The sequence below is a fragment of the Onychomys torridus genome, chromosome 1 (assembly GCF_903995425.1).
Source record: "Onychomys torridus chromosome 1, mOncTor1.1, whole genome shotgun sequence".
Taxonomy (NCBI): Eukaryota; Metazoa; Chordata; class Mammalia; order Rodentia; family Cricetidae; genus Onychomys; species Onychomys torridus.
Window position 1 is genome coordinate 17,637,973 of NC_050443.1, and position 26,936 is coordinate 17,664,908.

The 26,936-nt window shown below is 53.2% G+C and overlaps 2 protein-coding genes across 3 annotated transcripts in view; both read left to right on the forward strand.

Annotated features, from left to right (window-relative positions):
• Positions 1-4,101: 4,101 nt before the first annotated feature.
• Nr1h2 (nuclear receptor subfamily 1 group H member 2) lies at positions 4,102-9,477 on the forward strand. 2 transcript variants are annotated; one of them, XM_036175872.1, is made up of 9 exons: positions 4,102-4,231; positions 5,215-5,272; positions 5,347-5,460; positions 5,663-5,953; positions 6,039-6,319; positions 6,420-6,599; positions 7,076-7,175; positions 8,518-8,726; positions 8,980-9,477. In XM_036175872.1, the coding sequence occupies exons 2-9, from the start codon at positions 5,233-5,235 to the stop codon at positions 9,124-9,126; spliced, it is 1,362 nt and encodes a 453-aa protein (XP_036031765.1). In that variant the 5' UTR covers positions 4,102-4,231; positions 5,215-5,232; the 3' UTR covers positions 9,127-9,477. The 2 variants fall into 2 exon arrangements, with proteins under 2 accessions (XP_036031765.1, XP_036031771.1); XM_036175878.1 differs by having other exon boundaries at positions 5,672-5,953.
• A 662-nt stretch (positions 9,478-10,139) lies between these two features.
• Pold1 (DNA polymerase delta 1, catalytic subunit) overlaps positions 10,140-26,936 on the forward strand; it is a 34,282-nt gene continuing 17,485 nt past the window's right edge. The window contains exons 1-20 of the mRNA XM_036199326.1: positions 10,140-10,217; positions 17,482-17,672; positions 17,955-18,068; positions 18,903-19,049; positions 19,128-19,253; positions 19,326-19,494; positions 19,588-19,669; positions 19,748-19,877; positions 20,147-20,313; positions 20,539-20,643; positions 22,096-22,236; positions 22,390-22,500; positions 22,590-22,781; positions 22,864-22,952; positions 23,116-23,232; positions 23,496-23,609; positions 23,881-24,028; positions 25,977-26,072; positions 26,174-26,311; positions 26,858-26,926. Of these exons, the coding sequence (XP_036055219.1) occupies positions 17,483-17,672; positions 17,955-18,068; positions 18,903-19,049; positions 19,128-19,253; positions 19,326-19,494; positions 19,588-19,669; positions 19,748-19,877; positions 20,147-20,313; positions 20,539-20,643; positions 22,096-22,236; positions 22,390-22,500; positions 22,590-22,781; positions 22,864-22,952; positions 23,116-23,232; positions 23,496-23,609; positions 23,881-24,028; positions 25,977-26,072; positions 26,174-26,311; positions 26,858-26,926 (2,445 nt within the window). The 5' untranslated portion in view covers positions 10,140-10,217; position 17,482. The remainder of the gene's footprint in view (positions 10,218-17,481; positions 17,673-17,954; positions 18,069-18,902; positions 19,050-19,127; positions 19,254-19,325; positions 19,495-19,587; positions 19,670-19,747; positions 19,878-20,146; positions 20,314-20,538; positions 20,644-22,095; positions 22,237-22,389; positions 22,501-22,589; positions 22,782-22,863; positions 22,953-23,115; positions 23,233-23,495; positions 23,610-23,880; positions 24,029-25,976; positions 26,073-26,173; positions 26,312-26,857; positions 26,927-26,936) is intronic.

Consider the following 26,936-nt stretch of genomic DNA (forward strand, 5'->3'; position numbering starts at 1 on the left):
TGGCCAGAGCCAACACTCTCTGCAGGCCATAAGTATGGGGAAGTCAGTTTTCTTCAACGACTGGCCCCGGACACTGAAGTAGTCCTTAGCCAGCAGGCAATCACTTGCCCAGGGTGAGAAGGACAGAACAGGTTGCAGGAGATCACTGAACTCACGCACACACCCTGGGGTAAACTGCGATTAGGCGTTTGCTTCGGGGTGGTGCTGTCTTCCTTTCCCTGTCTCAGAGGGCCCAGGGACCAGCACGACCTCAGAGAAGAGGTCTGGGAGGATGCCAAGTTATATATGTTTGGGTTTGGGGTGGTGCTGACCCTGCGTCCAGGTCCAGCTTCTCAGTGAATTCAAAGAGCATGTGACATTTTACTAACATAATGTGTATTAAATACATCTTCGCACATAAACACACACACACATATATACATGTATTGAATGAAAAAGATGAGGACATGACTACATCTAGGCACAGTTGAGGAGAAGCTTTACTGTAGATACGAGGGAGAAAACAACCAGAGGCATCTGGAAGGGTCCACACTGAACTGGGCCAAGAGGTCCAAGTGAGCAAGAGGACACAAAGCCAAAATGGCCAGTTCTACAGAGAAGAGAGGCTGAGGGAAGAGAAGTGGAGCCCATGGGCTGGAGAGGTTGAGGGTAGGGGAACTCTGGAACAGGTTTTGGTGATGCTGAGCGACCCTGGTGGCCAGCATCCACTCTGATATATATGTGAACACCTCAGTTATGCATTTGTCCTGGGTTTCTTTGAGACCTAACCCTTATTTCTGAAAAAAGCTTAGGTTCGTGGCTGGATCTCAGGAGTGACCAATTTTCTTGCATGATTGAGGTAGTGTGGGCTCTAGCCTCAACTTTGTAAGAATTAGATTAACTAGTTATGGCATGGTGATAAGTGACACTTTTAACCCCAGTGCTCATGAGGCAGAGGCAGGAGGATCTCTGAGTTAGAGGCCAGCCTGGTCTATATAGACAGATAGCTGGGATGGTGAGATAATGTCTTTAAAAAAAGTTAAATAAAAGAAAGCATTAGTGCTTAATCAAGGTTTGATTTTCCACGGGGGGGTTGATGTGGGGGAGAAGCAAACCTCTGGATGGTTCCCATCTAGAATCCACATGAGTGTTTCACTCTCTTGTGAAAAGTTGGTATTATTACTTTTATGGGGGAGGGAAGTCTAGGCTCCATGTTTAGTCATATTGAGCTGATGACAGGGTCTCACTACCTAGTTCAGATTGGCCTCCAACTAAAAGCAATCCTCTTGCCTCAGCCTCTTGTGTGCTTATTACAGGCATGTGCCTGTACCCAGTTTGCCTATTTATATTTATTTCTTCCTATCATGAAGCTGAATGAAAGACAAAAAGAAATAAAAAGGAGGACATGGCTGTTTCTAGGTATGGTGGAGGAGAAAGTTTATTGTAGATTAAAGAGTTTCTCTCCAGCTCCTGCCAAACCCCACAGTCCCATAGCCCACTTATAAAGTAAACACACAGAGACTTATATTGCTTACAAACTGTATGGCCGCAGCAGGCTTCTTGTTATCTAGTTCTTCTATCTTAAATTAACCCATTTCTATTAGTCTATAAGTTGCCACATGGCTCGTAGCTTACCGGTACCTTACATCTCGCTTGTCATGGCGGCGGTTGGCAGTGTCTCTCTGCCTCAGCCTTCCACTTCCCAGAATTCTCTTCTCTGCTTGTCCCACCTATACTTCCTGCCTGGCTACTGGCCAATCTGTTTTATTTATTAACCAATCAGAGCAACACATTTGAAACACAGAACATCCACAGCATAGTCATAGGCAGAGACATCTGGGAGAGTCCAGAATGGACGGAATCCTAAGCCAGGCTATGTAAGGAGAGGAGGGAGGTGTGGTGGACTGAAAGAAAATGGCTTTTAAAGGCAATGGCACTATTAAGAGGTGTGGCCTTGTTGGAGTAGGTGTGGTCTTGTTGGAGGAAGTGTGTCACTATGGAGCCATGCTTTGAGGTCTTATATATGCTAAAGCCACACCCAGTGAGACAGTGTACTTCCTGTTGCCTGCTATATGTAGCAACTCCTCTCCAGCACTATGTCTCCCTGCCCACTGCCGTGCTACCTGCCCTGATGATAGATAATGAGACTAAACCTCAGAAACTGTAAGCCACCACCTCAATTAAATGTTTTCCTCTTTAAGAGTTGTTGTGGTCATGGCATCTCTTCACAGCAATATAAACCCTAACTCAGACAGATTGAGAGAGAAGAGAGCCAGGACAGTAAAGGGTAGATGAATAAAAGGCCTGGGTAACCAAAATGGCTGGTTTATTATAGGGACAAGCAGTCCAGCCCCTGGACTGGAGAAGTTTAGGGTATGAAGAACCAGCCTTAAAAGCCATTTTAAAAATAAAGACAAACTAGGCTCATTCCTGTTTATGATTAAACCTGTTTCTCAAAGATTAGGCTATGACCCACCTGTAACCTTAACTACAAATGGTTCTATACTGCATGTTCCAGGAATGGCAATCATGTCTTTGTTTCAAAACGTTGTTTCTAACCATCTTACAATCCTACCTTTGTTTCTAAAGGTTGTTATGACTACCTGTTGTTATGCCCACCTTACAACTATGTCTTTGTTTTAAAAGGTCCTTAGAACTAACTTGTTATGAGTTTCTACCCCTGTAGCCCCGCCTATTTTGCCTACCAAATCCCCCATTTGGAAACTCCCTACCTCTGAGCCATAAAAGCCTTGTCTTCCTCACATCTATGGCTGACCACTCAAACCTCACCTTAGGGGGAGGTAGCCAGGGTACATAGATAAAAAAGCTTGCTTTGATTAATTGCGCTTGAATTAATTCGACCATGATGATTTGGGTCTTTCTCCTCCCATCTTTGGGATTAACAGGTAGGGAGCATGGTATGTTAGCCATACCCTCTGGTGGGTCCCAGGTAGGGACTGAGAGATGCTGGGAGAACATGGTTGCCAGGTCGACTTTGGTATGTTAAATAGATACTTCAGCCATTTGTCCTGGGTTTGAGACTTAACAGAAGCTTTATTTTGTGAGGGGCTGAGGCTGTAGCTGTGGTGGGTGCTTACCTAGCACATGTAACACCCTGGGTTTAGTTTTGGATTCACTACTATAAGTAAACTTAATTTTTAAAAAGATTTATTTATTTATTATGTATACAGAAGAGGGCGCCAGTTCTCATTACAGATGGTTGTGAGCCACCATGTGGGTGCTGGGAATTGAACTCAGGACCTTGGAAGAGCAGTCGGTGCTCTTAACCGCTGAGCCATCTCAAGTGAACTTATTTTTATGACAATTATTTAGGATTGTGTGTGTTTGAGTAAGCACGTGTGGCAAGGTGCTTACAATTTTGGGAAGTCAGTTCTCTCTTTCCACCATGTGAGATCAGGTAATTGAACTCAGATCCTCAGACTCAGTGGCAGGCACCTTTACCTGCTGAATCATCTTGTCATCCCCAAATTTAACTTATTTAGAACCAATATGCAGGGCTAGAAGTGGATCTGCTATTGCAACATTGGGGAAGTGTAGGCAGGAAATCAAAAGTTCAAGGTCATCTTGGAATATAAGACCTTGTCTCGAAAATCAAAACAAAAAAAAACCAACTGTGCAGCACAGATACAAAAGTAGAGAACTTTAGATAATTCAAAAAGGTAAAAACATGCTTCATTAGTTATGTGTGAAAAGAAACAAAATAACCTTCCGGATCATTTTTCCGAGAGTCCTAGAGAGGAACTACCGACAGAAATACACTTCCGGTAAATGGGCCACTTCCCGACAAGGCCACTCATTCGGTGGCTCCCGGGCAGACCGGAAGTCTGTCACCCCTCCCGGCCCGCCCATATCCGGAAGTGACGTGCAGTGGGGTTGCCGGAAGAAGTGGCGAAGTTACTTTTGCTTTGCTCTCAGCCAGTGTTGTTGCTTCGAGCTCTCCCAGGCTTCTGAAGTTACTTCCGAAGTGCTGAGGAGGCGCAACTTTGGGTGCGGACACAGAGGCAAGTGCGCAGGGGCGACGGAGCGGGTGGGGCCGGGCCGGGTGCGCGGCTGCCGCGGGTCCCGCTCAGCGCGCGCCTCCTTCCCTCACTCTGCCGCAGCTCCCGCCTTCCGAGGCCGTTTCCAGGGCAACGGAGTTGGCGACCCCGCGCCCCACCACCTCAAGACCGCCCGTGCAGTCATGAGCCCCGCCTCCCCCTGGTGCTCGGAGAGGGGCGGGGTCTGGAGTGAGGTGGGCGTGGCTCCAGGGGGCGGGTATGGTGTAGGGGAAGCATATGATTGGTGAATGGGATACAGATGGGGCGGGGCATGGTGTAGCTGAAGTCTGAAGCTTCTTGAGTGGTTGGTGGTCGTTACTCTTTGGGGTGGGGCCTGGATCATTGCGGGGGGGGGGGGGCTTGTGCATAGGGGTGTAGCGGGGGCATGGATAGGGAAAGTATGATTGGAGAATAGGGGGTGTGGCCTGGACACTGATGGGGGCGTGGTATTGGGAAGTTGGTTGGCGGCCCTTGGAATAGTGGAAGCCTAAGGGAGGGCCTAGAGTTAAGTGGGTGGAGCTTGAGGTAGGCGCTTGGAGGGTGTGATATATCAAAGCCTATGATTGGCTTCTGGGGAATGGTATGGGCGGGACCTAGGGCAAAACTTTGGGTCAAGGCTCAAGAGTGGGAAGGGAGGGCCAAGGGACAGATGGGAGGGTAAGATCTGAGGTCTGTATTGAAGAAACCTATGGTAGGAGGGCCTGATGGGAGGGGCTGGTCAAAGTTAGGGTAGCTTATGATAGCGCAGTGGGTGCACACAGAAGAAGAATTTGAGACTTGTTGGGCTCTCTTAGTGTTGAAGCAGTGGAAACTGTCATGGGAGGTCATGATTCATAGAGAGGAGGAGGGAGCAGTAGGCTGGGCGGGCATTGTTGAAATCGGCCAGATGTTTGTAAGGGACTAGAATTGGGAGTATATATAGAAGTAAAAACACTGAGGTGTGGTGGCACAGCCCTCTAATGCCAGCACTTGAGCGGCTGAGGCAGGAGGGCCGAATATCCCAAGACTGTGTAGGGTAATGAGTTCCAGGATGTGGCAGGCAGAGGCAGGAGATGTTCAAGATGTTCAGCCACATAGTTCAGTTAGCCTGAGATCATATCACAAAGAGTCCTGAGTGTTGGAAGGAGAAGCGCCCTTATTGTGACCTGTGATTGGCTGGGTTCCCTGCATCCAACAGGCTGCTTCGTGACCCGCCATGTCTTCCTCCACAAGTTCTCTGGATACACCCGTGCCTGGTGAGTGACCCACTTCCCCTGCTGGCCCCTCCCACAGTGCCAGAGAAGCTCACTGTCCCTCTTCCTTCTTCTAGGGAATGGTTCCCCTCAGCCCAGTACCTCCTCCGCTTCACCCACCATCAAGGAGGAGGGGCAGGAGACTGATACCCCTCCAGGCCCCGAAGGGTCCAGCTCTGCCTACATCGTAGGTGAGACAGGGAGACAGGTGGGCCTTTCCTTCCTTTCCCTTAGACTCTTCGGACTCATTCTTGGGGGCCTGCCAACCTGCCTGTCTTCCCCTTGGTGTGCAGCCCTGTCCTCACACCCTCACTTCGGGACCTCCCATGGCCTCTCCCCAGGCTGCTGTCTCTCTTTGTCACTCTCTCTCTCATGGCCTCTGCTCACCCCAAGTCATCTTAGAACCAGAAGATGAGCCGGAGCGCAAGCGGAAGAAGGGTCCGGCCCCGAAGATGCTGGGCCACGAGCTGTGCCGTGTGTGTGGGGACAAGGCATCGGGCTTCCACTACAATGTGCTCAGTTGCGAAGGCTGCAAAGGTTTCTTCAGGCGCAGTGTGGTCCATGGTGGGGCTGGGCGCTATGCCTGTCGGGGCAGTGGAACCTGCCAGATGGACGCCTTCATGCGGCGAAAGTGCCAACTCTGTCGGCTGCGCAAATGCAAGGAGGCTGGCATGCGGGAGCAGTGTGAGTTCAGGGAAGGGAAGGAAGGGGTCATCTTGGAGGGGAGGAGTGAGGGTGTGGTACACCACTGAGGCTGGCTGTCCTGCAGGCGTGCTTTCTGAGGAGCAGATTCGGAAGAAAAAGATTCAGAAGCAGCAGCAGCAGCAGCAGCAGCAGCAGCAGCAGCAGCAGCCACAGCCACCCGCGTCTGAGCCAGCATCCAGTGGCACAGCCCGGCCGATAGCCTCCCCTGGCACTTCTGAAGTGGGTGGTTCTGGGGATGGAGAAGGCGTCCAGCTGACGGCCGCACAAGAGCTGATGATCCAGCAGTTGGTTGCCGCCCAGCTTCAGTGCAACAAGCGCTCCTTCTCAGACCAGCCCAAAGTCACGGTATTGCCTTGCCCAGCCCAGTGGGCAGAGCCCCCTTGGCCTGGGGAGGGTTTCACAGGGCATGCGAGTCCCCATGTGACCCTGGGCTCCTGTGTCCCAGCCTTGGCCCTTGGGTGCAGACCCTCAGTCCCGAGATGCTCGTCAGCAGCGCTTTGCCCACTTCACCGAGCTGGCCATCATCTCAGTCCAGGAGATTGTGGACTTTGCCAAGCAGGTGCCAGGGTTCTTGCAGCTGGGCCGGGAGGACCAGATCGCCCTCCTGAAGGCATCCACCATTGAGGTAATGGCCAGGCTTTAGGACAGAGACCAGAGTTGGATGTAGTGTGAGTCGTTCCTAACCCTTGTAGGGTGTGGTCAGCAGGAGTGTTCCAGTCCTAACAGGATAGCTAGAGTGGCCAGTGAGCCAGCTGGGGAGAAAAGGGAAATGGGCTAAGGTAGAAAACGATGAAGATGAGATTAGGTGGACTGTTAAAGAGAAGTATTCCCCCAAGACTTTTCAAAGGAATGTCTATTTGAGCCAAAGCAAGGCTAGCGAGAAGTATTGAGTGTCGACTGTATGCAGAGCTCTCTCGAAGAGTCAGAACGCTAGCTGGTACCTCGTAGTTATGTGGGGCAAGTGTCCTTGGATGGGGCAGTGGGTGGCAGAGTTGGAGGGAGGAAAGCTAGGACTGTCTGGCTTGGCAGAGGGATGGCAGACAGTTGGGCTAAACATGTGACTTTGGGGCAGCTGAAGAGCCCTGTACCTTGTCATCTCAGATCATGTTGCTGGAGACAGCCAGACGTTACAACCACGAGACAGAGTGCATCACGTTCCTGAAGGACTTCACCTACAGCAAGGATGACTTCCACCGGGCAGGTCTGTGGAGGGCGCTGGCTCAGCGTCCTGCTGTCTCTGCCCTATTAGACCTCCAGGTTGGGCACTGGCAAGACCATGCTTATCAAAGCCAGATGCATGGGGAAGCCTTTGCTGTCACCCTGTACTCTGGTAGGAAATTAGGAAGAAGCACCCACTCCTAAGGCTGACTCATGGGGCTCTGACCTGGGGAGCTCACCTGGCTGTCTGCCTGGGAGTAAGACATTTGGGTCGAGGGTAGGACAGCGTGCCACTGCCCATTGCCACCCAGTGTGAACAGAGGCTTGCTCACTCAGCTTTGGGCTTCCCATCACTTCTCCCCAGGATGACTTTCAGTATCCTTAGGCCTCCACTTCCAACCCTGTCTTTCTTCTTTGGGCTCCAGCCCCTCTACTATACAAGGAAGTCTTAGATTCTTCCAGTGTGAGCTTAGCAGGGCAGGTGTTGGGGGGAAAGAATTTGCCCTAAGGATCCCAGGGCAAAGGCCCCGTAGCCAGGCTTGAAGTAGCCAGGCTTGAAGTAGCCATGTGGAGCCTCAGGCAGTCAGGCCTAGGAAGATAGGACATTAGGCATCCCACCCCAGCTTTTGCACTGCTTGGCCCCAGGCTCAGCCACTCCTGCCTGGGTCCTCACGAGGACTGGTGGTTCTCTGCCACTACTCTCCCAACATGTCTGTTCTTACAGCAGTCCAGAGTGCTCCCATCAGCTCCCATACCCCCTCTGCTAGGACAGGACCTGACCTCCATCCTCCTTTGCCTTGGTCCATCCTCTCTCCCAGGCACTGGCTACCTTGCTCTGAATTTGTGCCCATCAGCACGGTCCGGCCTCAGGGCTTAGCGTTCACTATCCCTGCTTGGAAGGGGTGACAACTCCTAGTTTGCCTGGAACCTGCCCAGATGGTTCTGTTCTTAGGGTCTCACTCTCTAGGCCAGGGTAGCCTAGAATTTGTTATCCCTAAAAGATAAGGGGGTGCATTGCGTTGGGTTGTAAATGACTCTCCTCCAAGGCCTGGCACACAGTAGGTACACTTAAATAACGGTAATGAGTAAGTCATAACGTATCTGAGTCTGAGCAGTGGGACCTAGGGGTTTACAGTGTGGACAGCCTGGCTCCTTTTCCTCTGCCTCCCTGAGGACAGATTCTGGGACCTGAGAGGGTATGGCTTTCCATGGTCTGTGGGAGGGAAGGGTGTGAGTGCTGTCTTGGTGCTATGGCTGCTGTATAACAGACACAGGGTCCACACTGGGAGGGAGCAGGAATAACTGTTACTGGCTGTTTTTACCATCTGAGGACCCTGGGACCACGGTCAGGGTGTAAAGCTGGTCTGGGACCACCACTCTTGCAGGCTTGCAGGTGGAGTTCATCAATCCCATCTTCGAGTTTTCTCGGGCCATGCGCCGGCTGGGCCTGGACGATGCAGAGTATGCCCTGCTCATTGCCATCAACATCTTCTCAGCGGACCGTCCCAATGTGCAGGAGCCCAGCCGTGTGGAAGCACTGCAGCAGCCCTACGTGGAGGCTCTCCTCTCCTATACGCGCATCAAGCGGCCGCAGGTATGGGAGCTGCCATCCCTAGCAGGGCAGGCTTGGTGCTGGGGTTAGGTGGTGCACGTTGGGGCATGCTGAGCCTGGGATCTGCCTTTCCTCTCAGAGCCTAGTCTCAGTCAGCCACATTTTGCTGTTATGAGGTCAGAGATGTCCCAACCTCTGGGTTGAGTTCAAGGTTGGTCTGACCACTCACGGTACTGGCTTTCTAGACTCAGCAGGCCTCCCCAGCGGCACCTACCTGCCTCTTTTTTCCCTGCAGGACCAGCTCCGTTTCCCACGCATGCTCATGAAGCTGGTGAGCCTGCGCACCCTGAGCTCTGTGCACTCGGAGCAGGTCTTTGCATTGCGGCTCCAGGACAAGAAACTGCCGCCTTTGCTGTCTGAGATCTGGGATGTACATGAGTAGGGGCCCCCATGAGTGCCCCAGCTTGGTGGCATCTTCTTGCAGATGGACGCTTTGCCTTTCCTCCTGGGGTGGGAGGACATGGTCATGACCCAGCTCTGAGGGGCTCAGCTTCAAGCCCAGCGGCAGCTGGCATCAGGAGGCCCCTCCGCACCCACCGAGTCTTCCAGGAGGGGTGAGAGTCACAGGTCTTAGCCTCTGACCTTCCCAGCTGCCCTCCCACCCAGCTTACACCTCAGCCTTCCACACCGTGCACCTTGAGTGGAGAGGGAGGGCTGGTGTCTCCCCACAGTTGGGAGACCACAGGTCCCCCCTTCTGCCCCTTTTATTTAATAAAAACAAAATAAAAAACAAGGAAATAAAGTCTGAGTACAAGCCAGCCCTGAGCCCAGTGTGAGAAGTGGGAGGGTGGGCCACCTCCCTGCCCAGGTGACTCCTTGCTCTTGATCTAGGTTCAGACCACAGGGTGGGGTGGGGTGCTCACGAAGACTGGTGTCCTTACACAGCATAGTTTGGTCTCTGAAGGTCAGAGGGCAAGGTGGGTGGAGCTTTAGGGAAAGGAAGAGGAGCTTTATGGGGAAGGTGTGGAGAGGACGCTTTCCCTGGCTAGGGGCAGGTTTCCAAAGTTGGGAACTGAGCATCTGTCCAGGAGTGTCATAAGCAAGTCAGGAAGGGATTTGTGGGGCAACAGAAGTAAGTTAATAGGCGATCCTGCCTCATGCAAGATCACTTGGGGAAACTGAGGAAGAGCCTTTTCTAGCAAAGGTAGGAGGAGGTAGGTAGGTAGGTAGGCAGCAGAGTAGCACCCACCGTGGCAGTCTTGCCACGTTTCTGCAGGGGGCGCTGGGGAACCGCAGGCCAGGCGCACCAACTGCGCCAGGCGCTGGGGGCGTGTCCTCGGGCCACGCGTCAGGAGGGGCGGGGCCATCTGTAAGAGGGCGGGGTTGTGGGATCCGCTAGGGAGAGGTGAGCTTTGCCCGCCCTAGCGGGCCAGGGGCGGGGCCCAGCGGGCGCGCCGTGGCTCTGGGCCTGCGCGCATCGGGGTCAGGGGTCACGGCGGCGTATTTTGTGGCGGGAAAAGCTGTTTGTTGCGGGTGAGTAAGGAAGAAGGGAATGGGGCGCTCGGCCGGTCAGCGGAGGGCTCGAGCGGAGGGTTCGCTGACTCTCTGCAGCCGCGGGCAAGGCAGGGCAGGGCTGGTGGCTCAGGGGATCCCTGGAGCTGTGGAGCCGGGGCGCGTGGGACTGTCCCGGGTGTTGGCTCCTCGGGGTGCGCGCAAGCCCGGCCTTCGAGGTGCGGGAGCTGCGGGGCACCGCTGTTCGAGAAGCTAGGCGACAGCATTAGGACGTGGAGACAGAAGTAGGCATGGGCGGGGCGTGGTGACCCACGCCTTTTATCTCCTCACTAGGGGGGCAGAGGCAGATGTATCTCCGAGTTCAAGGCCAGCCAGGGCTACACAGAGAAACCCTGTCTCGAAAAACCAAGTAGTAGTAGTAGTAGTAGTAATAATAATAATAAAGCAATGGGAGAAAAAGCAATGCCTTGGAGCTGGAATGCCTTCCTTTTTCTTATATTTAGTGCGTGCGCGTACGCCATGGTGCCCACGTGGAGATCTGAGGACAACTTTATGGAGTTTCTCTTATTCCACCATATGGGTTCCCCATGATGAAACTCAGGCTGTTAGGCAAGCGCCATCATCCATTATCTCCGCTGTCTCACCGGGTCCCACGTTATGCTTTATATAATAATAATTTTAAAAAGCCAATTGATACTGGGCAGTGGTGGCGCACGCCTTTAATCCCATCGCATGGGAGGCAGAGCCAGGTGGATCTCTGAGTTGGAGGCCAGCCTGGGCTACAGATCGAGTTCCAGGACAGGCTCCAAAGCTACACAGAGAAACCCAATCTCAAAAACAAACAAAAGCCAATTGATAATTGGGTGGGGGCAGCCTGCTTACCCAGTCTGGTGTTTGTTGGGGGAGGTGAGACATAGCCCCAACACTAGAGGAGGAACCAGGCCTGAAGCTAGCAGTGTGTGAGGTGTCCTGGGGGAAATGAGTGGTTACTGTGTTAGCGTACAGTGTGGTGGGAGCCAAGACACCTACCTGCACTGCAGGCTGACGCAGCTTCTGAGAGCAACCTGTGAGTGGGTGGGGTTTGCATCTGTGGCTAAATAAGTCCTGAGGGGAAGGAGAAAGTTGTGTCTCCAAGGTCGTTGTCAGGGGAGCATCCCTATCCGGAATAAAGGGAGACTGGGACAAGCAGTTTGTGCGAATGGGAGATTCTTGAGTGCCAGCCCTCCAGGGGAGGCTCGGGAGTACTTGGATCTGGCAACCCCGGGAGAAGTGAATTGAAATGTAAACAGTTGTTCAGCTTCTGGAGACAGGAGGATGGCAAGTTCTGGTACTGTCAGGGCAACTTAGTCAGATCTTGTCTCAAATTGAGTAAAAAGAGGGCTGTTCAGTTGTACAGCCTAGAATCCCCCAGAGAGGGTGTGTATGACTTGTGGTAGAGCCCTGAAGTCTACAGCTTGGATTATGGTAACACCAGACCCAGTGTCGGGAGGTATGTAGTGAGTGACATATGGGCAAAACTGTTCCTTATAACATCAGCTTCCCACTCTGTTCCCTGAAGCTAGCCCCACTGCTTCCCCCTCTCTGTCTGGGAAGTGTGTCTGCACTTACCCGCCTGGTGAGAGAGGTACACTCATTTCCTGTGCGTTGCAGAGCCATGCCCGATCCTTTGGGGTCCGGGATCCTCAGGAGTGCCCAGGGGCTTCTTTTGAACAACATATGTGCCTGTCTTTCCAGTTGAACTTCACCATCAGCACCCCAAGCAGAGTCCCTAAGAGCAGTCAGCTCAGCATGGGGCAGTGTAGGCAGTCCCTAACATGAACTCCTTAGCCGCAGCTGCCTGCTTTTCCTGGGACTGTTTCAGGGGATTCTTCCAAACTTTGGGCCCTTTTTCCAGATCCAGATCCTTGCTCCCCACCTTTTTAAAATCTGATCTTGCGGTGATTCGTGGGGTTGAGCTTGAACTCCTGATTCTCCTGCCTCAGCTTCTCAGGTAGCTGTGGGTTAATCATTTCCTTAGATGTTTTTGTCTTTTTTAATTTAAAACAAAAGCAGAAGCACTCCATCCCACACCTTGACTTACCTACTAGAGACAAAGCCTCTTTGAGAAATCTCCTGTCACCATATGGCTTCCTCATTCCCTTATACAGCTGCATAGTACTCCATTGAGTGATACTAACGGATTCTATTGAAACTGCCCCCCTGGGGAAGACATTTAGGTGGTTTCCAGTCCTTAGGGATTTTAAACAATGGTACCGGAAATAACCTTGTAAAAGCAGGTTCTTCATATGACCCAACCTATTAGGGTCAGGTCTCACATGTGGAATTGCTTGCAGCCTTTTCTTTTTTGACTGAGGTGTGATTTAGTCTACTGTACAGGTGTGCGGAAGGGAAACATCTTCCAGAACATTCCTTAATATGTCCTCAGATCCCATCGGTCTCCTCACTCTGGAAGCAGGCAGTCTTGTGGCTGTTCTCAGGACTTATTTTGCCCAAGAACTTTTAAAGATTGATTTATTTATACTTTGAGTGTTTACTTGTGTATACATATGTGCACAATGTGCATGCAGTACCTGCAGAGGGAGACCCTTGCTGCCAAGTCCTCTGGAACTGGAGTTACTAATGGCTGTGAGCTGGGTGCTGGGAACTGAACCCAGGTCCTCTGCAAGAACACCCATGCGCTTGACTGCTCAGCCGTCGCTCCAGCTCCTAAGAATTTTCTCTTAAGGTTTATTTTGTTTTTAGTTGTTTGTGTGTGTGTGCAGCTCCCCTGAGGCCAGAAGAGGGTGGCAGAGCCCTGGAGCTGGTGTTAAAGAGTTGTGTGGAGTGCTGGGAACAGAACACATTTTTATTGTATTACAGTTGCCCACCCCTCCCTTGTCCCACCAGGTCTCCATACCCCCCCCCCCCACACACACACACAAGCTTTGAATTTTATTACTTACAAGAAGTTTTATGTTCCTTTTTTAACTGTGGGTGTGCCTTCAGCACATTCACAGTGACTTTCTGTCCCTCCATAAGGAAAGTTTGCTGGTCTTGTCACAGACACAGCACCCATGGGACCCTCACAACTCTGCTGACATGTTTTGTTTTGTTGAGTATCATAAGAACTTTATGTCTCAGGCCGGGCAGGGGTGGTGCACCCTTTTAATCCTAGCATTCAGGAGACAGAGGCAGGCAGATCTCCGAGTCTGAGGCCAGACTGGTCCACAGGGCGAGTCCCAAGACAGCCAGGAATACACAGAGAAACCCTGATTTAAAATACCAAAAGAATAAAAAGAACTTCAGGTCTCAAAACAAACTCCTTGAAGTTGGCCAGGGTGCATGCCACATGCCAGTTTTGTTAATGTCCAGCCTTCTTGGAATACAGGTATACAATCCTATCACTAGGGATTAAGAACAGCCTCATTTTATTACAGGCTGTATTGTAGGAAAGCCTGCAATGGTATGTCAGGCACTGGTCATGTTGAGTGCCCTTGGTTTTTTGGGTTTTGAAGCAGGTCTGCCTCCTTCATGAGGGCCGTTTCCAGGAGCTTGGGTGGCTGCACCACCAACAGTCGTTTTTATAGTCAAATGTTCTAACACGCTACAAACCAAAAGTATGCTTAGTTGATGCAGAATGAGGGGCAGGGAGGAATGCTGTCTTTGTCTTCCGTAGTTGAACTGAGGGCAGAGACTGCAGTAAAGATGGTGATTCTGTGCATGCACTGGTGGTGGTGTAGCAGGCACATGGGCAGCTTGTGCATCTGCAGCGAAGGCCGCCCCGGCCAGGAATGCTGGGTTCATCGCTTGCTTGATTCTGAATTGGCTTTGGGATGTTAACTGTTGACAAGTTTTTCACAATCCCCGAGTTCACTTGGGGTTGTAGCCCACAGTGTGAAGAGCTTTGCTCTAGGTGCATATGTGTGTTCTGCACGTGGTGTAAGTGACTCCGTAGTATGGACTTTCCTTTTGCATTGGCATGAAGTTGAGCATCTTGAAACAAACAGCTCAGCCCTGTATGTTGTATAGCATCATCCCTGTCTAGTTCTAGGTCACTCCATTACCCCAAAAGGAAACCCCATTCCCACCAAATGTCCACACCCCCTCACTGGGGGCTTCTAGGCAAGTGTTCTACCACTGAGCCATGTCCCCAGCTCTCTCTCTCTCTCTCTCTCTCTTTTCTTTGCTGTATGTATGTGTTTGGTTGGTTTGTTTGCTTGCTTTGAGACAAGGTCTGACTAGCCCCTGATGTAGATGAACGGTCTTATTAAATAAGAAGCACAGAGCCAATTGCAGAGTTAAAAGCCCAAGAGGTCAGAACAGTAGCTGAGAGCTGAGACTTAAAACCGTCTTTTCTTACCCTTAGCTGCCATTGTCGTTCTTCCCCTCAGAAAGAGACCTACTTCTTGTCTGTCTGTCCTTTTATTGACTTTCTGTTCTGCCTTCTTGTTGGTTGTAAACCCAACCACATGACCTCCTCGTCACTGCCTGTCTGGACAGACCTTCAGGTCTTCTATGGTTGGTATTGAGATTAAAGGTGTGTGTCGCCATGCTGGCTGTGTCCTTGAACTCACAGAGATCCGCTTAGCTCTGCCTCCCAAGTGCTGGGGTTAAAGGCGTGCGTCACCGCCGCCACCCAGCTTCTGCTCTGGCTTGCTATTAGCTCTGACCCCCAGGCAACTTTATTAACATACAAATAAAATCATATTTCAGTACAAATAAAATATCACCATACCTTGATTTGCTTGGAACTCACTATGTTGACCTGGTTGGTCTTGAACTCACAGAGATTTGCTCACCTTTGCATCCCAAGTGTTGGGATTAAAAGTGAGTGCCCCCACACCTGGCCCCTTTGCTTTTTATTTTGATGTATAGTCATATTAAGTTGCCCAGACTGGCCTTAAACTTGTTACTCTCTTTCCTTAGTGTCCTAAGTTGCTTGAGGTGGCTCTACACTACTAGGCCTAGCTAAGCCCCCAAAACTAGAACAAGAAAGACCCAAGCTGATTCACTGTTGCTATGCAAAGGTCCTGAGCAACCTGGAACAACAGCCTCCTGTCTGGGTGGGGCCTGGTCACATGCCTTGCAGATCACCCTAAGTAGTGGAGTCTTCTCTCTGGATGTGGGTGATCTTTAGGAGTGGGCGGGGGTTAATTGAACCTGGGGCAGCTGCCTGGCCTCCCTGCCGGGTATGTATCTACTCCATATTTCCAGTATCCCCTTGTTCTCAGCCTGCCTACTCAAGAGCATATATATGAAGTTGTGTGAGTGTGTGTGTGTGTGTGTGTGTGTGTGTGTGTGTGTGTGTGTTTGGTTTTTCCTTTATAATAGTTTCCAGAGGGCTGAAATAAAAGTAGAATGAAGCAACCCCTGTCAACACTGCCATCAGTGTGCCTGCACTAGCACTTCCCGCACACTCTGGCATTCACGCTGGGTGCTCTCTGCCTCCTCAGCAGACGCACACTCGTGGACTTGCCCAAATGAGCTTGAAGCCTGCAAAGGTCATGGCCACTCTCCCCTCAGGCCCTCGTGTACCTGACTTTGGATACCTTTTACTGAATCATAGCAGTTACTTCTTCAGCCCATATGGCCTAGATCCAGTCCCGTGCAGTCCGCAGTTACATCCATATCTGCAGGATGCTTATCTGCAGATTCTGTGGTTGGTCATCAGGATTTCAGCCCATGATGGCAGATAGGGGTAGCATGGAGCCAGAGAAGAGTATCACCTGGTGGTCTGCTTTGGCCAGCCAGGCCTTACCACTTTCAAAATAACTGTACCAGCTGGAGACACTTGTAGACATGTCTTGGGCAACAGTTGAGAGGAGACGTACATGGCCCCTCCCTGCTGTAGGCTTCATTTTTGTACATGCTACTGGATTGGGGGGCATGATGGGGACAGCTGAGTTGGGGTTCATTCTTTGATCCTTCTCCTGGGTCTACTTGCTTCCTGGTGATGGTGGTGTTAGACTTCCCATTGCCTCCTCAGACCTGAGAGAAACAGCTAGGGTTGATTTGGCTTAGAGCTTCAGTTTGTGTTACTGGGCTGAGCAAATTCTGAACCCATGGGGCGAGAACATGGTGGGGAGCAGAACTTTATGACAGAAGCAAGGGGCTGGGAACTAGCTATCCTTTCAAAGCCAGGTCCCCAGAGATCTACTTCCTTTCGGGTCTCTATCACTTTCTGGTCATGCTTCTATTTATGAATACATGGGCTGGGGTAGTTGGGTAAAGTGCCTGCTGTACAAGTACAAAGACCTGAGTTTGATCCTCAGCATGCAGGGGAGAAACCAGGAGCAGTGGCGTATCTGTGTCCCCAGCACTGGGGGAGCAGACAGGCAGCTCCCTGGAGCAAGGTGGCAGCCAGCCTAGGCTACTTGAAAACTCAAAGTCAGAGAGACCCTGTCTCAAAAACAAGGTGGGCAGTGCCTGAAGGATGACGTCCAGGCTTGACCTCTGGCCTCCACACACATCCAAAGATGAACATGGCCAGGCAGTGGTGGCGCACGCCTTTGATCCCAGCACTTGGGAGGCAGAGGCAGCGGATCTCTGTGAGTTCAAGGCCAGCCTGGGCTACAGAGTGAGATCCAGGAAAGGCGCAAAGCTACACAGAGAAACCCTGTCTCGAAAAACAAAACAACAAAAAACCCCAAATCAAAACAAAACAAAAAACCCAAGTGAACATGAATTATGAGTTCATTAGTGGACTCATCCAGTGATGAGAGAGTCGCTTGTGTGGCTGCTCCTCCCCCACCACGTTACCAGCTGGGGGCCAAGGTTCCAACACATGAGTCTCTTAGAATACACGTACCCGAACTGTAACAGGAATGAAATGGCATGGCTTCCATTTGGAAGTTCAGCAATTAGGGTTAATCATGGTGTGTCCTGCACCATATGGGAAGGTGGAGCTGGCAGGGACCTGGCAAGGCTAGGGTGGCAGTGCTGTATTTGACCACCGTGGAATCTGGAGAAAGATCAGGGTTCTGTGAACATGAATGTACCACCTTTGGGTTTGGTCATGGTGGGTGCCTGGGTAGGGGAAGGCATGGGGTAAGGGGACTGTGGAAAATGAAGGGGGTGTGAGGATGTGGGAAGGGCAGAGAACATGGAAGAGCTGATGCTCACAAGGTGAGGGATGAATAGAGATGGTTGAGGAATGGGCATCATGGTGCTGCTAGCTGTTGATGAAGGGGATGCCTAGACCTGTGGGTGGAAGCCGCACATGAAAAGGCTTGGGCCATGGTGGGTGTACAACAGGACTGGGGATGAAGTCTACTTAGATCCCCATTGAACCCCAGCTTGCCCACAGGATGGATATTAAGCGTCGACAAGGACCAGGCCCTGGTGTGCCTCCAAAGCGGGCTCGTGGGGGCCTCTGGGATGAGGATGAGCCATCCCAGTTTGAGGAGAACTTGGCGCTGCTGGAGGAGATAGAGGCTGAGAATCGGCTGCAAGAGGCAGAGGAGGAGCTGCAGCTGCCCCCAGATGGCACTGTGGGCGGTAGGCCTCCCCTCCCACATGGCTATAGAGATACTGAGCGACAGCTGGCATTTGCCAAGCTATCCTTTGACCCCAGTGGGGTCCTTCCTGGCTGGCTCTCAGGTTGACTTCAAACTCCTAGACTTGAATGTTGTCCCAGCTCATTCTCTCCAGTGTCTAGGCCGCCCTTCCTGGTTGAGCGATTTTAGTCCTGGACCCCCAGTCTGTCCCACCAGCTCCACCCAGCTTTCCTGTGAGCAAAGGGCGGAAGATCCACCTGTGGAACCTCTCGTCTCTATCCAGGGCAGTTTTCCACTGCGGACATTGACCCGCGCTGGCTGCGGCCTAACCTACGTGCCCTGGACCCCAACACGGAGCCCCTCATCTTCCAGCAGCTAGAGATTGACCACTATGTGGGTGAGTTGACAGAGGAGGCAGGGGCTGTACCAGTATTCTGGTGGCCACACACAGTCGCTACCCCGTATTGGTGAGATTATTAAGGCCACTCCACGTAGTTAAAAGGGAGGTTTATTTTGTGGGGTAACTTACAAATGAAGGGATAGGTTGCAGGGTCTGGCAAAGGTATAGCGCAGTCCGGCGGTGTTCTCTGGAGAACTCTGCTCCGTCCACCTCCAGCATCCAGGGTCCCAGAACCAAGAGAGCGCCCTCCTCTTGATCCTCCTCCGCTCCCTCCTCTGCCCCGCCTTGTGGGCGTGGTCATTACCCAAGCCTCAATAGGGGTTGGAACTTCCAGGCCAATGCTGGGATGGCTATCCACTACAACCCCGTTGACTGGACTGAGGCAAGCAGGGTGCTCAGTGTGGGAGCCAGGCTCAGAGTACTACAAACTGGGCTCAGCAGGGAAAGGTGCTTATCACCAAGCCTGATTTCAGTCCTCAGAACCCACATGGTAAAAGGAGAAAGCCAACTCCCAAAGATTTCCACCCGTGTTGTGGCTCATGCATCTCCTCCCTACTCATAAACAAATGTTATTATAAGATTACATTATAGGGTAGGATAACCACAGCTCAGTGGTAGAGGCCCTGCCTAGAGTCCCCAGTGAGGGGGCTGGGGTGTGGCTCAGTAAAGGGCCCAGTTCTATCTCCAGCACCACAGAGGGGAAACTGGCTTTCACCGTAAGGCAAGCTCTGTGTGGGTGAAGGGCATCTGGAAGGACTTTGAAGGGCAAGGTCCCAAGGCTTCAGTGACGAGCCTGAGGACCTGACAGGTATTCTGTGACCACCCCTCCAGGCTCAGCGGTGCCACTGCCAGGAGGGCCCCCAGTATCCCGTAATTCAGTGCCCATACTGCGGGCCTTTGGGGTCACCGACGAGGGCTTTTCCATCTGCTGCCATATCCATGGCTTTGCACCCTACTTCTACACCCCTGCACCTCCCGGTGAGTGTACCTGACCTGTGGGGCTTGTTCCTGGACCCCGGAACTTCTCTTGCTCTTCTGACTGGCCTTCCACACCAGGTTTTGGGGCTGAGCACCTGAGTGACCTGCAGCGAGAGCTGAACACAGCCATCGGCCGGGACCAGCGTGGTGGGAAGGAGCTCTCGGGACCAGCAGTGCTGGCCATGGAGCTGTGCTCCCGTGAGAGTGAGTGTAGCTTGGGGACCAGTGGGGTGGTGGGGAGTCCAGGTCCCAGGTGCCAACCTCCTTTCTCTGCAGGCATGTTTGGGTACCATGGTCACGGCCCTTCTCCATTTCTCCGCATCATCCTGGCACTACCCCGCCTTGTGGCACCAGCCCGCCGCCTCCTGGAACAGGGTATCCGTGTGCCAGGCCTGGGGACCCCAAGCTTCGCGCCCTATGAGGCCAACGTGGACTTCGAGATCCGGTGCTGTCCCGTTTTCCCTTTACCCCAACCCATCCCTTGCCAGCTGACCACCCCACCCAGGTGGCCCTTGCCAGCTGACCACCACTCTTCCAGGTTCATGGTGGATGCTGACATTGTGGGCTGCAACTGGTTGGAGCTCCCAGCTGGGAAATATGTTCGGAGGACAGAGAAGAGGGTAAGGGGCTTCCTGGGGCAGGGGCAGGGAACCTGGGCTCACTGCCAATGTTGCTGCCCACCATGTGCCTTTCCCCAGGCTACACTGTGTCAGCTGGAGGTGGATGTGCTGTGGTCAGATGTGATCAGTCACTCACCAGAAGGGCAGTGGCAGCGCATTGCGCCACTGCGTGTGCTCAGTTTTGACATCGAGTGTGCTGGCCGCAAAGGTCTGTCCCCAAAGCCTGGGCTCCTCCCCTCCCCCCTGTGGAGGGGTGAGTGGGTGGGAGGAGTGCCCCTACAGGGAGGCTCCAAGTGCACGTTCACCAGGGTGGGTGTTCCACCCATTGGGCTAGAACGGGGAGCTGGGAGAGGCGGTGGTCAGATGTAGAGCAGAGTGGATGGACTGGAGCCTCTGGAGCCTCAGCCACCCAACGGGGCTGCCCACTAGGGCAGGGGAGCAGGACTGAGGCCCTCCCTGTGCACCTCCTCTCTGCAGGCATCTTTCCTGAGCCGGAGCGTGACCCTGTGATCCAGATCTGTTCCCTGGGACTGCGCTGGGGTGAGCCAGAGCCATTCTTGCGCCTGGCACTCACGCTGCGCCCCTGCGCCCCCATCCTGGGTGCCAAAGTGCAGAGTTATGAGCGGGAAGAAGACCTGCTCCAGGTAGCCCGTCCCTCCTCAGGCACCCTTTGCCTGGTCCCCAGCCGTGCCAGTGACCCTCTGCATAGTGACGCCATGGCTGTGGTTGGAGGCTGTGCATCTTTGGATAAATATTTTCCTGAGTTCTGTGATATTTTTACAAGTGCCAAGGTTGTCTTGGACGTTCTGGAAATGAGGGTGTCTGAGGCAGTAGACAACCTGGTTGACCCTCTGTGCTTCCCCTCTCAGGCCTGGGCCAACTTCGTCCTTGCCATGGACCCTGACGTCATCACTGGCTACAACATTCAGAACTTTGACCTCCCATACCTCATCTCTCGAGCGCAAACCCTGAAGGTGAGGAAGCTGGGAGCCTCCTCCTGGATCTTTCCCCAGGGCCGTCCTTGCACTGTACACCTCTACCCACGGGTATCACCGCCTCTACCCAGGGTGTCACCGTGGGCTGGCCGGCCACTCGCGAGTCCCAGGTGTAACTTACCTCACTCTAGCTGGAGGCAGAAGTATGTTGACAGGAGGCTTTGCATCCCGTCATCACCATCACTGCCACCATGGCTGGGCCTTGCTTTAGAATTCTCTGGCAAGGTGTGAGCAGGACGGGGAGGTTTGGAAGAAAGAAGCGGGTATTTGTCTTGGTGGGTGGCAAAGGCTGGGTGGTGTTGAAAGGGCATGTGAGCTTTGTTCATGCCAAACACTGTAACCAGCTGCATACTGGAGGCTGCAGCTCTGGGTGTCAAGGTGTGGGACGCTGGTGTTGTGTGAGCTCAAAGGCAGGCCTCCTGAGCCTGGCTCCAAGTGTAGGCTTCCCGGCCTGCGTCTTATTAGACCCTTCTTCAAGGGCCAGCTCTGTTGCAAATGGAGTCATGGGTGATGCACAGGGGGACCCAGCACTTTTGGGGGTTCAGTTCAGCCCCCAATAGAATATACTATATCATTTTCCTGCTTTCTGCATTTGTAGCAAGTTTGGTAATGAATAGGCTGACCAGACCTTATTACCCAGCTGCATGGAGACACTAGCTCTCATGTCCTGGGCGCTTCACACTCAGCTCCACCTACCTCCCCTGACTCCCTCTCTGCCAATTTGTACCCTAGCTCCTGAAGGCGCCCCTCTTGGTTTTCAGAACCTTCCTATATGGCTTTTCTCTGTTCTCTTCCCAGGCACAGTCCTGTAGTGGGAAGTTTCTTGGTCCCGCCTAGCACCACGGTCCAGACAAATCTCTTCATCCAAGCTCTCACAGCCACTTATAAAATAATCACTCAGAGGCTTACATTAATTACAAACCGTATGGCCTACGGCTCAGGCTTCTTGCTGGCTAGCTCTTCCATCTTGACCCCACTCATTCCTATTCATCTATATTTTACCATGTGGCTTCATGGCATTACCTGTTCTCTCACATCTTGCTTCTCCTGGCGGTGACTCACAGCTTCTCCTGACTCCACCCTTCTTCATCTCCGTCTTTAGTTTGAATGTACCACCTAATCTTATTCTGCCTTGCCATTGGCCAAACAGCTTTATTTTCAACCAATGAGAGCAACACATGTTCACAGTGTACAGAAAGACATTGTACAGTGTACAGAAAGTCCTTGTCTCTACCTGTCACCAGTCTCTCTGTCTTCCCAGGACTCTCACTTCTGTCCCTGGTCTCTACCTCACCCCGCTCAAGCAATCTCTGCCCTCAGCTGCTCTACTCCAGCCCCAGGAGTGCCGGAGCTGGCCCCTGTTCCTGCTCTGTGGTCATGTGGTCAGGTTCAAAGTGAGGCTGACCAGCTCTGCCCACTGCCCCTCTCCAGGTGGAGCGCTTCCCTTTCCTCGGCCGCGTGACTGGCCTCCGCTCCAACATCCGAGACTCCTCCTTCCAGTCGAAGCAGGTGGGCCGGAGAGACAGTAAGGTGGTCAGCATGGTGGGTCGAGTTCAGATGGACATGCTGCAGGTATGCGGGAAACCCATCCACCCACTTAGCACTCTGCCTCCCTAAGTGCCTCAGCCTCCAGGCCTCATCCTGCAACTCTCAGGCTGTGCCCTGTGCCCATGAGGTCCTTACCCATACCTCTGAGGCCTGCCCACCTCACCCCACCCCGCCCAGGTGCTGCTGCGGGAATACAAGCTCCGCTCCTACACGCTCAATGCTGTGAGCTTCCACTTCCTGGGTGAGCAGAAGGAGGATGTGCAGCACAGCATCATCACCGACCTGCAGGTGCTACCACCCCACCAAGGTCCTCCCAGCCCCTGCCTCACCCCGGCCTCACCACTGACCCACCCCTGACCCCACATGCCTATCCCTAGAACGGGAATGAGCAGACGCGCCGCCGCCTGGCCGTGTACTGTCTGAAGGATGCCTTCCTGCCACTTCGGCTGCTTGAGCGCCTTATGGTGCTGGTGAACAACGTGGAAATGGCGCGTGTCACAGGTGTGCCCCTTGGGTACCTGCTCAGCCGAGGCCAGCAGGTCAAGGTCGTGTCTCAGCTGCTGCGCCAGGTGGGTGGCTGTGCCTGGTTGGCCATATCCATCATACATACACACTTCCTGGTACCTGGATACTCACCTCTCCCTTCTCCAGGCCATGCGCCAGGGGCTGCTGATGCCTGTGGTGAAGACTGAGGGTGGCGAGGACTACACGGGAGCCACTGTCATTGAGCCCCTTAAAGGGTGAGGACCTGCTGAGCATGGTGGGCACACATGTCTTCCCAGCACTCAGGAGGAGTTCAAGGCCAGCCTGGGCTCCTTGAGGCCCTGTATATTAAAAATGTTTGAAGGTAAGGGCCAAGGGTAGGGCAGCATGGGAGTTGACTTCCTCCAAATCCTTCCTCAGGTACTATGACGTTCCTATTGCCACCCTGGACTTCTCCTCTCTATACCCATCCATCATGATGGCCCATAACCTGTGCTACACCACACTGCTACGGCCCGGGGCTGCTCAGAAGTTAGGGTATGCTGCCTTCATCCAGGATGCCCTCCAAACCACCGAGCCCTGTTTCACATCTTGATAGATCAGGCCTCTAAGTAGTGATCCAGGGAAAGGGGGCCATGGGAGTCAAGGATTGGAGACAGGCTGTGGATGGGGCTAATGGAGAGGCTGACAGGGAGAGGCTGACGCAGGGCCTGGGGGAGACCTGGGGGAGCTGGGGAGGGGCAGGCTACTGGGGACCTAGGTGGCCCGAAGCCCAGTCTCTGTGCCTCTTCCTTTCCCAGCCTTAAACCAGATGAGTTCATCAGGACACCCACTGGGGATGAGTTCGTGAAGTCCTCCGTGCGGAAGGGCCTCCTGCCCCAGATCCTGGAGAATCTGCTGAGTGCCCGGAAGAGGTGGGTTCTGGAGCCTTTGCCCCAGCTTAGTGCTCAGACCCCCTATGGTGACCTTGTCCGGCCGGGTCTTCTGTTGCTATGTCTGCATTAAATGAAGCACCTTCCCAGGCAGCACCTGCAGCCTGCTGGGCCTACGTCCTGAGCAGTGCACAGCACAGCAGGCTATATTTGTCACCTCTCTTCAGTCAGGTACCCTGACCAGTGTCCATGCCTAGGTGCCTCCCTGAGACCCATGGTCTCCTTGAACATCCTTCCTCCTGCCTCCACCTAGGGCCAAGGCTGAGCTGGCTCAGGAGACAGACCCCTTGCGGCGGCAGGTCTTGGATGGTCGGCAGCTGGCACTGAAAGTGAGTGCCAACTCGGTATATGGCTTCACTGGTGCTCAGGTGGGCAAGCTGCCATGTTTGGAGATCTCCCAGGTGAGCCTTTGGGATGCTAATGGGTGGCTGGGTTACTAGTGGCCTCAATTCGAAGTCATTTGCATCAGGGGGTATCCCAGTGTGGCAGGAACCACAGTTGTCAGGCCATCTTCTGCATCCTGATATACAGGGTCGTCAGAGACCAGAGTACCTGTCCTTGGTACCCCCTGCCCATGGCCTAGTGGGACTGGGATTCTGGTCTTAGGTAATACTTACAGTACAAGTGGCTCCCAGGGCTCGGGCAATGGGTCAGATGAGGTGGGTACTCAGGATGCTGGGTCACTGGACATCCGTACCCCAGCAGCAACTCCTCTGTTCACCTCTTCCACATTCCTGTGAAGGGAAGTAGAGGAGGAGAGGCACAGCCAGGGACACAGCCATGCTGGGTTTGCTTGGTCACATGATGACCCCTGTCAGCAAGCGCCAGGGTCCTCTGTGGAATAGAAAAAAACTGCCCCCATCTCCTTAACCAATGTGGCAACGCTGGGTTCAGACAGAAACAGACTAACAGTGAGAGAGTGTGAGGCCTGAAGTGCTGCCAGCACGGTCTGGTTGACCCTGCTATGGGGCTGCTAGTCAGGTCACAGACCCAGTGCTTGGCTCTCAGCAGTGAGGAATAACATCTTGGGAGCACTTAGCTAGGGAATGTCCAGAGCAAGGTGGCAGAGTTTTCACAGGATAGGTTATGAGGACATGGGGGCTATGACTGACAGAAGCTACTGTTCACTCCATCTCAAGCTCCCCTGATCCCAGATTCAAACCAAGCATGTGTGACCCAGGGTCCCTGTTAACTCACCTTGTAAGCATAGATCTCTGGTGTGGCTCAAGGGCTCAGTGAAGCTGATTGCCTGGAAGGATGCCCCAGGTACTCAGAGGGCATCTCCCAGGAGCTGGGCCTCAGCCAGACCTGCCTCTGCTAGAGTCACTGTCTGCCTGCCATTCTCACTCTGTGTGGCCTCTCCTAATCCCACAGGGATGGTGTGGGTGTTGGGACTTAGGCCAAAGGAGCCCTTGACAATCGTGTCTGTCTCTCATGGTCTCTTATGGGATAACAAGCTACTGAGTCATTCCAGAACAAAATAAGAGAAAAGCAGCATGGAGCAGGTGGACAAAAGACCAGGCAGGTGTGGATTTCTCAGATGTCCCCATGACCACATGAAACCCAGGCCTACTTCATGTCAGTACCCAGCCAGCCTCATTCTAATTTGCAAAGAGATAGACAGATCAGGGTGTGGTGGTGTGGGCCTGTATTCCTGTCTACTCATGAGTCTGAGGCAAGAGGCCTGTCTAGGCTTCAGGGAGTTCAAAGCTGGGTGATTTAGACCCTATGGTGAAATAAAAAGAGTGTTAAGGATATAGCTCAGTGGTAGAGCCCCTGCCTAAAATCCCCCAGTGAGGGGCTGGAGTGTGGCTCAGTGGTAGAGCCCCTGCCTAGAATCCCCCAATAAGGGGCTGGGGATGTGGCTCAGTGGTAGAGCCCCTGCCTAGAATCCCCCAGTGAGGGGCTGGGGTGTGGCTTAGTGGTGGAGCCCCTGCCTAGAATCCCCCAGTGAGGGGCTGGGGGTGTGGCTTAGTGGTGGAGCACCTGCCTAGAATCCCCCAGTGAGGGGCTGGGGATGTGGCTCAGTGGTAGAGCCCCTGCCTAGATTCCCCAGTGAGGGGCTGGGGTGTGGCTCAGTGGTAGAACCCCTGCCTAGAATCCCCCAGTGAGGGGCTGGGGGTGTGGCTTAGTGGTGGAGCATGAGACCCAGGCTCCATTCCCAGACCAGAAGAAGAGAATGGCTCCTTGTCCCTGAGAATGTGCACACTTTGGAGCGGTAGTCACCTGTTCATAGACTCAAGACACATGGTCTGTGATACTTGGAAGTGGCAGAGGTGGTCCTTGCAGAGTTGGATCCTCTACATGAAGCTTTTGGGTCCTCACTCTTCCTGGTTCTGCCTCTAACAGAGTGTCACTGGGTTCGGGCGTCAGATGATTGAGAAAACCAAGCAACTAGTGGAGTCCAAGTACACCCTGGAAAATGGCTACGATGCCAACGCCAAGGTTAGAGTCTGGTCATACCTGCCTTCTCTCCAGGGTACTGGGCTTCCTACCATGGCAGGTTCTGGGTTGAGAAGAGACTCCTTTCACATGTACTCTGGCAGGTGGTCTACGGTGACACCGACTCTGTGATGTGCCGATTTGGTGTCTCCTCGGTGGCTGAGGCAATGTCTCTGGGTCGGGAGGCCGCAAACTGGGTATCCAGTCACTTCCCATCGCCTATCCGGCTTGAGTTTGAGAAGGTGCGTGTGTCCCCTGCACTCAGCTCTGGAGACAGTAGGGGTCTTGGCAATTAGCAATGGTCTCTTATTACTTGTGTGCCTGCAGAGGCTGACACTGCAGTAGTGTGGGGATCCCCAGATTGTGGATATCTTGCAGTGCTCTGGGCCTGCTTTCTACTCCCATGAGTTTCTTGAGTATCTGTTCTTAGGACACAGAAGCCCAGTGTTCTGGGTTCTGAGCCAGAGGCCTCCCTTGCACAAACCAGTGGTGTGCATGGATCCTGCAATGCACACCTGGCTTCTTCTCTGCTGCGCAAACATGCACCCCTGGCTGCTCCAGTCCTTGGGGCAGGGGCCATCTCAGCTCTGGATTCCATGATTTAGGGGCCAGCTCTACGACTGTGGTGTGATGTCAAGTCAGGTTCCTAGGATGCTGGAGGATATCAGGCCTCCTTAGGGCTCATTTCACCAAGGTCACAGGCCCATCTTTTCTTCCCCTGCTTTGGATGGGTCTCAGGATTGGGGTGGGGGAAGTGCACAGGGTGACCACTCATGGGTCTCTTTCAGGTTTACTTTCCATACTTGCTCATCAGCAAGAAGCGCTATGCTGGCCTGCTCTTCAAGAGGAGATCCCTTGCGAGAGGCA